At 48.8% G+C, this 13,722-nt stretch overlaps 1 protein-coding gene across 17 annotated transcripts in view; it reads left to right on the top strand.

Moving 5' to 3' along the window:
• NAV2 (neuron navigator 2) overlaps positions 1-13,722 on the top strand; it is a 742,802-nt gene that overhangs the window by 705,965 nt on the left and 23,115 nt on the right. For 13 of the 17 annotated variants that reach the window (XM_023239646.2, XM_045039059.1, XM_019812168.3 and 10 more), the window contains 6 exons: positions 168-176; positions 592-764; positions 8,612-8,765; positions 10,159-10,321; positions 11,045-11,145; positions 13,250-13,345. In XM_023239646.2, coding sequence (XP_023095414.2) covers positions 168-176; positions 592-764; positions 8,612-8,765; positions 10,159-10,321; positions 11,045-11,145; positions 13,250-13,345 — 696 coding nt within the window. The remainder of the gene's footprint in view (positions 1-167; positions 177-591; positions 765-8,611; positions 8,766-10,158; positions 10,322-11,044; positions 11,146-13,249; positions 13,346-13,722) is intronic. The other 4 variants (XM_019812169.3, XM_023239644.2, XM_019812178.3 and 1 more) reach the window with 1 other exon arrangement.

The following is a 13,722-nucleotide window of genomic DNA, read 5'->3' on the forward strand; positions in this document are numbered from 1 at the left end:
CCCTGAAAGATTCGCGTTCTTACCGGAAACCTCCTGTGTGTGTGGTGTTTATCATTAGCCATGTCGTGTCTGAGAAGTCCGTAGCTTTCCCTGTCACTGGCTTTCTCTGTTAAAAATTGTCTTTTTTCCTTCCCCTCCCCCATTTTTGCTTGCGTTTTCCCTGGCAGGTCAATGAGGTAAGCAAGACCACCGTTAATATCAGATACCAAGCTAACCCATCCATTGATATGACTAATCTCACCCGCATCCGCCACCATGTCTGAGCATCCTGCTTTGTTGCTGTGTAACCTCATCCTCCCGACATCCATCTGCTGAGCCAGGCTCTGTCTTGCTGTTGGCATCTAGCCTCGAAGCAGGAGTAGGCATGGAATGTCACCCACAGGTCCAGTCCTTTGAGCTGTCAGCACCAGATAACTCTTCTTCCCTTACTGCACTGATTCAAGAGAGCTGTTGGGAACCTCTGTCATTGGTTGGGGGGTGGGGGGGGAGTCGTGGGAGAATTAATTGCTCTTTTGTCTGCATGTCTCTGTGTTGCCGAGGCCTGGGTGTTGGGTGGCAGCCCGTGCCAGGCTGACAGTCTCCGATATTCAGTTACGCAGCTCCTTCAAGCAAGCCTTCGGGAAGAAGAAGTCCCCCAAGTCTGCATCCTCTCATTCAGACATCGAGGAGATGACAGATTCTTCGTTGCCTTCCTCGCCAAAGTTACCACACAATGGCTCCACGGGTTCCACTCCGCTGCTGAGGGGCTCTCACTCCAACTCCCTGTAAGTCTGTCTGTCAGGGACACACGCTGGGCTGATGATGCCTTTGGCCTCTAAGAACTCCCTCAAACAGGAAGGGCTAGGTGTCCTGTTAGGATACGTCTGCCCCTTGGGGTCTTGTATGGCGTGTTTCACAGGACTGGGCATTTTCCACCAATGTTTCAGGACTGGAGAGGTTGAAAGAGAAAGGAATCTTCCGTTGTCCCAGTGGCGTTGCTGTAGCAGCCATGAGCAAGTTGCTTAACCTCTCTGTTTACGTTGTTTTATTTGCCAAAGTAGGATAATGGTTCTTGGCTACTTATCCAGTCCTAAGGATTGAACGAGATAAATGGATGGGAAAGAACTACAACCATCTTACCGGGAGGAAAGATGGTGTTACGCATGTTCACAGTTTTTGCTGAAGTTCCAGTTCATTTTCGTGACAGAGCGTAAAGAGATGATGCCATCCTTCTGTGATCAAAATTTGGTGTTGACTCTTTTCTCCAAGGTCAACACTCAGCATTTGGAAGTTAAAAAAATGGAGAAAGACTCGGTGACAATTGTCTTTACCAAAGGGTTCTATCTTTGGTAAAATGATTCATCTCCATGAACTCCCCTAGTGAATTAACATACAGTGCAGTATTGGTTTCAGGAGTAGAATTCAGCGATTCATCATTCACATACAACACCCAGTGCTCATCACAGCAAGTGCCCCCCTTAATACCCATTCCCCATCTAGCCCATCTCCCATCCACCTACCCCTGTCGACCCTCTGTTCTCTATCGTCAAGAGTCTCTTGTGGTTTGTTTCCATCTCTTCCTCCCTTCCCATATGGTCATCTGTTTTGTTTCTTAAATCCCACCACGTATGAGTGAAATCATAGGGTATTTGCCTCTCACTGATTGATTTATTTCACTTAGCATAATACATTCTAGCTCCATCCACGTCATTACAAATGGCAAGATTTGATTCTTTTTGATGGCTGAGTGGTTTACTGATTAACTGAAATCTACGGATAGTAAATTTTAGATGAGTCAGTTTGTACAGAGCTCCTCGGGAGCGCCACTGCTCCTGTTAAGTGAGATAGGCATTTGCTCACGTGACCTTGGCTTCTCTGCTATTCCCCTTGGCAACTAGGTAGGTAGAAGGGAAGAGTCGCCAACCTCCCGTGATTTCCACTGAGCACCCACTGATCATTGCTCCATCAGAGGTATAGGGAGACAGTCCTGTGCCCCATCTAATAACAGAAGGCCCAGACTCCACAGAGAGCAGTGCGTCAGGAATGGCTTGGGATGGACAAATGGGGACCCAAGTGTCAGCTCCTGGAGTAGTGAGAAAGATTACCCTTGCCCCATAGGACTGCATTCCCTTAGGGACCATGAGTATACCAGGCCAAGAGTGAAAGACCTGGAGCTCGTGTGGTTTGCGGTACCGTTAGTAAGATGAGCCAGTACCCAGGAGAAGAGAGCTGCTGTGGCCGGGGTCCAAACAGCCACTGAGCTAGGGTTGGACAAGGGAGTGGGTCGTTGTAGACACCTCAGTTTCCTCATTGGTAAAAAGGAGATTAATTACATCTGCTTCCCTGGATCCTCGTGAGGGCCTAGTCAGACACTGTGCCTAAAGGGCCTCCTTCCTCTTCTCCTTCAGTCTCAGGAAGCCAGGTATGTGGTGCTGACTGTAAGTCCGCTTAGCCATCCAGCCGCCGGAGCTGAAGACAGCAGCACCTGCTGATGACAGCAGCCTGCATAAGTGTCCGAAGGCCAGCTTACCAGATGGGTGCATGCCCTGTGAGCAGGGGGCTTGGCCAGGTCTTTGCAGCACACCAGCCACGTGGTCACCGTGGAAGACAGAAAGTGGAAGACAGGAAAACAGCCTAAGGCCTTGAGTTTTCAGCAGTCCCACCCACCCATGAAGTATGGCTCTGTTGGGGGGGGGTCTCCGTTTTACTTAGGTTAGCAGCTCCACTGAGGACAGGGCCACAGTGCGTCTAGGCCCGTGTTCTTGTGTAAAGAATTAGGTAAATGCCCAAGAGTGTCAGTCCTATTTGACCCGCTAGGTGCCTCAGAAGTTAATAAGAGGCCAGTTGCCTGTGACACACATGCCATCATCCCAGAGCACCTCAGTTTGACCAGGAGAAAAAGGAACTCGCCTGTTCCTTATTTGTGGTTTTAAACATTGTATGTAACAACCCATGTAAGCGGGGCACAACTCTAGATGTTCTGAAGAGGCCTAAGGTGATGCTCACCAGAGTCCCACCCCTAGGGATTAGGGACCAGCGGGGACACCACCCAGTGTAGCTGTTTTACTTCCGAGCTTCTGCTCTGGCTCTGTGCCAGTCACCGGTTACAAGGACGTACAAGACGGATAAAGTTCAGTTCTGGTAGACCAGGGCGAAAAGCAGACATCAAACAAGTAAATCTGAATAAACTAGAAAACAGCTCAGGGTTAGGTTAATGCTAGGAATTAAAATAGGGTGTTGGGATACGGAGTACTACAGCAACTGTAGACAGAATGGTCCGGAAAGGAGGCGACATTGCAGCTGAGATCTTCAAGACAAGAGGGACCGTTGGTTAGTTCTGGTCAGTGACCCTAGCTGCTGTAATACATGGAGTCCCAAAGCTCAGAACCCAATTCTGGGTCGGGCAGCCTGCGTGGAAGACTCCTTCCATCTGGATCCAGCCATCCCACTGGATCTGAGTCTTTCACTGAGTGCTCTGTGTCCAGCCAGCAGGTGAGGTGGGGGAGGGGAGAGAGTGCAGGGGTTTCTAAGAGGGGTTTCTCTTAGAGAGTTTTATGAGCCAGACCTAGAGGAGACACACGTCCTCTCTGTCCACAGTCCACTGAACAGGGTCATCCCACCCACAAGGGAAGAAATGAAATCTCCGCACCCAGGAGGGAAAGGAAATAGACTGTGGTGAGCAGGGCAGCCTTCGCCCCAGATAATGCAAGGAGCCTCAGGTGGAGACTGGGAACAAGGGATGGCCCGTGTGTGGCCAGTGTGGCTGCGGCATGGTTAGGAAGTAGGAAAGTGGTAAGAAAGGAGGCCATGGAGATAGGCAGGGCCAGACCACGGGAGACTTTGAAGTCAAAGTAAATTTGCATCTGCTTCTATGTGTGATGGGTTATCAGCCGTTGGAGAGGTTTCTTTTGTTTGTTTGTTCTTGAAGTTTATTTAAGTAATCTGTACACACAACGTGGGGGTTGAACTCACGACCCCGACTTCAAGAGCCACTTGCTCTAGCGACCGAGCCAGCCAGACAGCCCATTCACTGGAGAGTTTTAAGCAGGAATGTAAGATCATCTGAATTCATGTTTCACAAAGATCAGTCTCCTTTCTGTAGATAAGGAATAGAGAGGAAGGGCAACCACATAAGAGGCCAATAGCACTCTCCTCCTCATCCTCCCCACGATGGCCTGGTTCGTGTCCTTTGAGCACTCTAATCACACCCCCTTGCCCTTTCTTTGTTCTCTGCCTGGTACACTCTTCCTCTAGATATTCTCTTCCTTCACGTCTCTGTTCAGTGTTACCTTTTCAGTAATGCCTTGTCTGTGCACCTTGTGTAAAATAACGCCCCCATGACCGCCCGCACTCCCCATCACCTCCCTTTCCCCTGTTTTATTTTTTACCATGGCACATACCACCACCTGACATGTAGATTGCCCCAGGTTATTTGTTTTTTTGTACCCCCCCACCCTCCGCCAACACACACACCGCCACCCAAAAATCTACAGTATAAGCTGCATGGAGGTAGATACCATTGGATTTGTAGACGTTCAGATCGTAAGTGAAACAAATGGTAATTCATAGCACAGGTGAGTTTAAGATGTGTTCAAGAAGAAGAAAGTTGACAGCACATGGTGATGTGGAGTGTGAGGGCAAAGAGAAGAATAATCCTTGAATATTCCTAGATTTGCAACTTGAGTACCTGGGTATGTGAAGGTATTGTTTCTTGAATCGGTAAGAGGTGCAGATGGGGCAGAGTGGGGGGAGCATCAGGAGCTCTGGTTTGGCTATTTGAAGTCAGAGCTGCTCAGGAGGCATCCACATGGACCTGCCAACCAGCCTGGGACTCCTGGAGGCGTAGATCTGGTGGACATGGGCTCATAGGTGGTATCGAAAGCTGGAATCTGGAGGGTTCTCTACGGGGTTGAATGGAGATGGAAAAGAGCCAGAGGGCCAAGGACTGAACTTTGGGTGCTCTGAAGAGAAAGGAGAGCAGCCAGCGAGATGAGAGGAGGTGGGAGGAAAACAGAAGCAGAGAGAAGAAACTTCTGGTAGCAGGGTCAAGTGCTGCTGGGCGGCCAGGGAGGATGAGGAAGAGAGAGGATGCCGCACTGGGCTGTGCAGCGTTCCCAGCGGCCACTGTGAGAAGGCTCCCTCCAAACCACTTTCCCCGGAGGGATGGGGTGGGGCAGACTCTGGGCACTGCTGACCTTCTCTGACATTCCACAGCATCCATGCACACTGGAGATGTTTGTTTTGGGTCTGGTTTTCCAAAGGGTGGGCAGAGAGCAAATGCTTCTTTCCAACCTTGAAGGGCTTGTAAGAATGTGCAAATCTAGATGTGAGAGGAAGTTCAAAGAAGAAACCCGAGGCAGAGAAGTGGAGGGTGGGGTAGGGGGCTCAGAAAAGTTCCTACCCTGTGGGCGAAAGGAATGGTAACGTGGGAAGGCAGTGTTTCCCATACTGGAGGCATTTAAAATTAGGTATGCCACCAACCCTGCCTTTGGGCCAAGACAGTGGAAATATGGGAGTATCATGTTAGGGACTGAGTAGGAGAAAATCTACATCAGGTTGCTTCAGGAAGTAGTCCATGAAGTGGATGAGCATGTACTGAGTGCCTGCTGGATATAATTCAGGAGCGTGGGCTCTAGAGTTACGTAGACCCACCAGACTTGATCCTGATTTTGTCATTTTGGGGAGCGGGGAGGCTTGTTGTTGTTTTTTAATGTTTATTTTTTTTTTGAGGGAGAAAGATCATGAGCAGGGGAGGGGCAGAGAGAGATGGGGACAGGGGATCCAAAGCGACCTCTGTGCTGACAGCAGAGAGCCCAGTGCAGCACTCACACTCACGAACTGTGAGATCGTGACCTGAGCCAAAACCAAGAGTTGGGCACTTAAACAACGGAGCCACCCAGCTGCCCATGATTCTGTCATTTTTAATGGGCCTGTTAATATTTCTAGGACTCCTCCCCCCCCCTTTTAAAAGGAGATCATGGCAATACCTCTTCAAGGAGTTGTTAGTAGATGTAGTAAATTAAATAATATGCTTCACATGCCTGGCATAGTCGTTTGTGTATTCCATATGAATTTACTGAGCACCTGTTACATTTGATCAGTGTGATCAGACACCAGAAATGATGCAGAGAACCCTGGTCCTGGAGCAGCCAGCCATGTAGGGGGTAACCTGTTGAGTGCAACCAAATTATCAGAGATGTACAAAGGTCTAGCATGGAAGAAACCAAGGGAAAAAGTGCTGTCCTGGGCAAGAGGGATAGATAGAAACTAAAACCTAGCTGGGGCTGCTGCAGAAGAACTTAATTTTCAGGGCACATAGCCGATTCAGTCAGTGGAGCATGACACTCTTGATCTTGGGGTTGTGGGTTCAAGCCCCACGTTGTTGGGTGTAGAGATTGCTTGAAAACAAAATCTTTAAAAAAAAAAAAAAAAACCTTAATTTTCAACATCTCTGTGCTAAGTAGGAGGACATCCCCTCTCATTGGCCAAGCTTCGCAGAGTAGCTCATGTGATACAGCCCACTGAGGTGGGTGCTGAGGAAGTCTTGTCTGTCTTGTTGAGGAAGCTTCTGGGGAAAATGTACAGATCATGTGAAGGAGACTGGGGCAAAATGCCTTGCCCTGGAGCGCCAGACGCACCCGACTGATGGTGTGAATGGAGGCTAACTGTTCTCTACAGTGAATTGGAGCCTTCCAAGTCTGTGCAGGGCGTGGTTTAGCGAAGCCTGGAGTGTCACAATGGAATTTTGCTCAGACTTTACTCTCCATTTAAACCAGGAACCCGTACTCCTCTCTCAAGAAGAAACTAGTGTTTGCAAGCTCCCACTGCAAACCTTGCAAACCAGAAAGGCATGACCATTTAGTTAAACCTTACAAACTATAGCCTACTCACAGCACAGAGAGGGGTGAGGGTTGGGGGAGGGGCAAGATCTGATTTCTAGAGACATTTTCTAGCCCTCTTAGTCCTAGATCTGTTGGCCTCGGTTTGTCATGGGTATAGAATGGGAATGATCATAATATTTTCAGGCGTCAGAGTTTTTAGAAGATTTTAAAGCCAAGAAACTCCCTTGGCTACTGACAACTTTTAAAAGTAGGAGGTGGTTTTCCTCTCTTTGCATCCCTCAAATGAAAACCATTCAGGTGTAGGTCAAGAAAATAACAACAGAACAGTTTGGCTATTCAGGTGTTAAATTTTTCTTCTAGTCCTTTCTGCCCCCCAAATACAATTACACTTCTTTCAACGATTATAAATGGTTTCCCCCTGGCAATGAACACTTCCACACCCTCAACCCGTTTTACAGGTCAGGCTTTTTTTGGCCTCAGATCCAGAATTTGGTCTTGGAGAGCAGGCTGCACAGTTATTTCTGCAGAGACCACATGTTCATCATATCTTTCAGAGATAATCAGCTTCAGCTTTGTAACTTTAGGAACATGTCCTTTTTTTTTTTTTTTTTTTTTTTTTTCCAGTCTTCAGTCCAAGAAATGTCAAAGCTTCTTATTCTGGATCACTCCTCACCCCAGAACCAATGATCTTTGAAATCACCATCCTTTTTTTTTTTTTTTCATAGAGCCACCTTTTCTAACATGGAGATTTGGTCTTCCACTTAGTGCTGACCTGCCAGGTATCTGAACAGCAAATCTGACTAATCACATAGGGAACCCAGCCTAGAAGGTGATAATGGCATATGGGTGGAAAGGACGACACTGAAAACCGCTGTTGCTCAATTTTCACCTAAAACTGGCTTCTGTATCCTATCACCCTGTCTGCTGACTCTGCACGATGTTTCCCTTCCTTGCTGAGAGCTTATGAAGCAGTGTGGATGGGTGGGGGAAGGAAGGAATGTTGTTCTCTCAAGATACTTTCAAAAGACTGAGTTTCAGAATGTGACCAAAAATAGACTAACTCCCTCCACAGGAATCTTTAGGTTACTTTCATTTGGGGGCAAATAAAAATCACTCCTCAGCTTTCTGACCTTAGAGTGTCTAATCTTTTTTTTTTTTTTTAATTTTTTTTTCAACGTTTATTTATTTTTGGGACAGAGAGAGACAGAGCATGAACGGGGGAGGGGCAGAGAGAGAGGGAGACACAGAATCGGAAACAGGCTCCAGGCTCTGAGCCATCAGCCCAGAGCCCGACGCGGGGCTCGAACTCCCGGACCGCGAGATGGTGACCTGGCTGAAGTCAGACGCTTAACCGACTGCGCCACCCAGGCGCCCCAGAGTGTCTAATCTTTAAAACAGGAAGGAACCCACTTCCTTCTCTGAGTGGGTTCAGATCTCAAGGAGCCTGTGGTGTCATTAAAGGGACCCAGCTGGGTACACATTGGAGTGGGGGGTGGTTTCAAGCCCCAAAGATTACTACTCCCTTTGGCCAGCTCCTGCTTATCCCAGATTATTGGAACTTTGTCGAAAGGCACACCAAAGCCATTCTGAGTGCCAGAGCTCTGCAAGGGAAGATGGTAATACAATCTGTGAATTTCAGGTGCTTTGATCTTATTGCCTCCAGGAAGCACTGGGAAGATGGTTAGACAGGGTCACTGCTGCACAGACCAGTGGACCAGTGGTCAGTGGAGGACTGGAGGGAGATGAACTCAGAGCTGTTCTCATCAGTAACACCCACCCCCCTTCCCTAGAATTTCAGAGTGCATGGATAGTGAAGCCGAGACAGTCATGCAGCTCCGAAATGAGCTGAGAGACAAGGAGATGAAGCTGACAGACATCCGCCTAGAAGCCCTCAGCTCCGCACACCAGCTCGACCAGCTCCGGGAGGCCATGAACAGGATGCAGGTGAGCCCGGGAGCATGGGCTGGGCCCAAGGCTGTCTGGGGAGGGAGTGGCAGGAGGCTGCTCTCTGCCAAGCTAGAGCTGCAGACCGTTGCAGCCCTCTGCTTTCCTAGCCTCTTTCTCTCTTTTCTCTTTCTTTTCCAAAGCAGCAAGGCTCCTCCTCTTTTCATGTCCTCCCGGATATTGCCCAAAGATGAGTCTTTTCAAGGTATAGGAGGAACCATACGTCTCCCCTTTGTGTAACTTTCAGTGGCTCTGCCATTGGCTCTTGCAAGTTTATTTATTTATTTTTGAGAGAGAGCGAGCTGGGGAGGGGCAGAGAGAGGAAGAGAAAGGATCCCAAGCAGGCTCCGCACTGCTGGCACAGAGCCTGACATGGGGCTCGAACTCACGAACCGTGAGATCGTGACCTGAGCCAAAACCAACAGCCGGATGCTCAGTCTACTGAGCCACCCAGGCGCCCCTCTTTTTGCTCATAATCTACTACCCACCTATTCACAGTTCCACTTTCCAGACTCAACTCAATGGCCAGAGGGAGCCCCTGCTCCCTTTGGCTGCCCAGGGATTTCTGTTTCATCTAGTTCCCTCCACAAGGATCTCTTTCTGCATATCTGAATTGGACCCTTTCCTTAAAGTTGAGCCTCTTACTCTGCAAAGTTTTCCCAGGCCCTGCATTCTGGAAGCGTTAGTGCCCTCGTCTGAATTCCTATAGATTTGTTCTTACAACCCCTTGCCTTCCATCATGGATTAGAAGGCATTTGGGTCTTTTAGCTTTTTCTTTTTTTTTTTTTTTTTTTGCATCCCTTTCTCAGGCTGTAGCACCCATGCCTTGCACATAGTAGGGTTTTCTCTAAATATTCATAAAAATGAAAGAGCCCTGTGGGCTCTGCCGAACGGGACCTCACTGGAGGACAGCATTTTCCAAAGGGGGTTCCATGGAACACTTGTTCCAGGAGAGGCTCAGCGAAAGGAGAACTCCTTGATCAATTGTGTTGAGGGTTGCTACACATTGTGTGCCCCTCTGAGCTCCCCAGTGCAGAGGAGTTCATAAAGCCTCTGAGTCCTGCAGGAAAGACACCTGTCAAGCCCAGAGTCACTGAAACCTCTTAGATTGTAGGCCCCTTTTTCACTTAGGACTCGGGCAGCAGACTCTGGGAAACATTTCTGAGTTCTTTTCAGAGGCCATCTCTCTGAAAGGATGGCCCTTGCCCTGCCAGACAGGTCTTGTATATATGCAAACAGCAAGCACAGCCGAATCTCTCTGGCGGTGTGACTGACAGCCTCGGCTGGGATACCCACTTGATCCCTGCAGGGAACCTTCCGATTCCCCCTCCAGAATAAGGCTCGTCCGCGTTACCTCCACCTAGTAAGTGAACCTCTCCCTTACTCTTCGCAGAGTGAGATAGAGAAGCTGAAAGCTGAGAACGACCGGCTAAAGTCGGAGTCTCAAGGCAGCGGGTGCAGCCGGGCGCCCTCCCAGGTGTCGCTCTCCGCCTCCCCTAGGCAGTCCATGGGCCTCTCCCAGCACAGCTTGAACCTCACCGAGTCAACCAGCCTGGGTGAGTGGCATCACGGGACTGGGGGCAGGTCGGGGCCTGCAGCTGGCACTCCACTCTCCAAGCAAGAGCCCCGAGATAAGCAGGTGAACAGATCAAATGGAGAGGCAACAGGCGTGTGTGCACTTGGGGTGTGTGTGTGTGTCTGGGTGTGCGTCTGCTACCAACATGAGCCCAGCCGTTAGACTGCTGTCATGCTTTGCTCCAGTGCCCCGAATTCTCCAAGCCACACGCTTGGATCCTCTCGTCCACCGTGTTGACTTCCGTTTGATCCATTTGAAGAGGCTGTGACCTGCAAGCCGAATGCTGCATAGAAACCCCGTAGTAGCAGGTCCCAGTTGGGGCAATGGCTTGGTGTACGTACGGTCTTCCCGCCTTCAGGGTGGATTCCAGGCCGGCACCGTAACTAGCCAACACGATCCAGGTTTTCTTTGTAAGCATATTGAGGCTGACGCTTTGATTTCTTACCCATGATGCTGCGTTGCTGTCATTTTGGTTGAGCCTCTGCCTCGCACTTCCATTTGGCAAGGTACATCGTCAGCCTGCTGGCTCCTCGGTCGGTCCACCGTTGGTTTCTGTGGTTGCATTCTCCATCCCGCCCTCCCCCCTTCCCCGCACCCCGACACCTGGTTTGTCCCGCTGCCGTGCGGACAAGCAGCGGGGGTGTCAGGAAGCCGGCTTTGCTGTCCCCATGTGCCTAAGGCTGTTGATGTTTTCCATTCGCAGACATGTTGCTGGATGACACTGGTGAATGCTCGGCTCGGAAGGAAGGAGGCAGGCATGTTAAGATAGTTGTCAGCTTTCAGGAGGAAATGAAGTGGAAGGAGGTTAGTTGGATCCCTTTCCCTGCTCTGCTTGTCCCTTCCCCCAGGTAGAACTACCTAGCTTAGTGATGTCATCGTCAAACCGGATCACCTCAGCACCTGAGGTGATCTGGAAGTACTACTAACCCCTTCCTTCACTAACCATAATCCCCAGCAGCATCTTGACACAATTAAAGGGAGCGAACGGCTCTTCCCTCCCTCTCGTGTTTGCGAAGTGTAATAAAGGGTGCTAAAAATATTCCCCTGCTGCCTTTCCACGGAACCAAGTAAACGCTGCCATCAGTCAGAAATGGCCTTTCTGAGGTCATGTGTTCCCAAAGCACTTCTGAGGCAGCTAAGCACCGTGAGCACAGAAGGCACAGAAGCAAACTGACCAATCCCAGCTGACCCGAGAGCACCCGTTTTGCCCGGTGTTCAGAGACTGCGGAGAACGTGGGAGACTGAGGTGGCCCGGTGACACACGTGGCTAAAAGTGAAGCCAGCGGGGCGTCCTGACTCCCCGAAGCTGAGGAATCTCAGTTTTCTGAGGAGTTTCTGTTCTCTTCCAGAGTCTGAGGAGGCCACACCCGCACTAGGGACTATTTTGGGGTAGGGGTGGGGGTTGACAAAGTTCATTTTTAGTCACTGATTAAATCCAAATGACCATCTCATATAAGTGGAGAAAGACTTCACAAGTCGCTATTTCAAGTCCTCTTCAGTTTTTTGTTGGATGTTTCTTAGCATTCTCGCCAACACACTATTTGTACTCTCGGAGTGCTAGGGAACCCACAGTGCCCACCGAAACAAAGCGTGTGCGGCCAGACTTTCTTTGCCAGAGGATTCCGCTGTGTGGCTGGCCCTTGAGTCTTACGGGAGGGGATAGGCCCAGAGTTTGGAGCTGCCAGTGATTTTCTCATCATCTAGCCTAAAAAAGATCCAATACGTATAAAGAGCTCCATTTTCAGAGCTTGACTAGTGATAGGACTATCAGGGGAAAATCCATTCTTGGAACATTCTTGTAAAAAAAAAAAAATCAGGGGATACCTGTGGATTTGCATCTTTCTCGTGGTCCTCAACATGAACAGGTAAATAGTACATTTCACAAAAGTTTGAGTCCCTCTTAAAAATTGGATCACCACAGCATCCAGATGAAGTTGGTTGACCAGATGATGTCCCCTCAGTTTACAACTGAGAAACATAATGCCTGAGCATCACTTACTTAAGATTACAAGGGAGCTGGGGAGGCCAGATCTTCTCACTGCAAGGCCGGTGCTCTTTTCTCTGATGATTTTGCTTAATTGCCACATATGCCACTGTCCCCACCCCCTGCTGCCACCCTCATATTTCGGTATCCTTATGAGCATGTCAGATATAAGATTTTAAAATCCAACAAAACGGAATGTTCTATTAGTTTTTATTACTGTTGTGATTAGTTAGCCCTGACCATGCAGAGCCCTGTGCACACAAATTCAAAAGAAAGAGAAAAAGAGTATTTTTTTATGAACTTCCCAGAGTTTTGTTTTCTGAATCGAGTATGTTTTAATTAGCAGAAAAGCAATAAACGTTCTTAAAAAGAAAACAGAAATTGAACATACTCTATCCTGAGGAAGTTTAAGATTTGGCTAGGAGACAAACTTGATTTACAAATAAGACATAGATACCTAAAAATAAACAAGTATAGAAGATATCAATATATAAGTTACATACAGAACCACTGAAGCAGTGTCAGCTCTGAGCCTGGTGGATCAATCATTGAAGGCTTCTTAGAAGAGGTGAGTTTGCAAGCAAGGTTTGGAAAGGGAGAGATGGCAGATAGGAGAGGGGAAAGCATTCCAGGCAAGGGATGTGATCTACGCACCTACACAAGGTGTACCTTTGGTAGAAGGTCCTAGATTCCAGAGAGGAGATCCTCTTTTCCTGACCCACGGGTTGGTATTTTTGCAGTGGGGCGGGGAAAGATTTAAGACCATTGCATTCGATCTAAGTTGTAATCTGGTGTTAAAACAAATAGGACTTTTATTTCCCTCTCAAACCATTGGTGGAGTTCTAAGGCAATCTGAGTCCTTGCTAACGTGTGTCAAAAAAAGATTCACCTGTTTTTCCCCTGCATACATTTCCTTACCCTTAGGATTCCAGACCACACCTCTTTCTTATTGGCTGCATTGGAGTTAGTGGCAAGACGAAGTGGGATGTGCTCGATGGGGTGGTTAGACGACTCTTCAAAGTAAGTGTCTAAGAAGACAGCTGCAGTAGTCTGCCTGAAGTGGGTGCCTGGGCTCAGGGAGGGAAGGGGCGGTTTGTGTCCCGAACCTGGCCACTTCTTGGGCCTGCTCCCCACCCCATCCTTGTGTTGCTGGGACTTGTCCCCTGGCACTCAAGTAATAGGAAAATGGTAAGTACAGACTGATGATTGACCACACTGTTCTCGGGTACCCTTGGCAGTGATTGGCCAGCCAGCGAGGGTCATCTCCCCAGCCTTGATCAAGTATTTGAGCCTCTTGTGGTGAGCTGCTTATGTTCAAATTCTCCCTTCACCTTAGAAGCATGTCCTGTTGAATACGCTTTGGAGTGAGTGCCCTGTGGCCAAAGCTAAAACGTCAA

The sequence above is a fragment of the Felis catus genome, chromosome D1, assembly GCF_018350175.1.
Source record: "Felis catus isolate Fca126 chromosome D1, F.catus_Fca126_mat1.0, whole genome shotgun sequence".
Taxonomy (NCBI): domain Eukaryota; kingdom Metazoa; phylum Chordata; class Mammalia; order Carnivora; family Felidae; genus Felis; species Felis catus.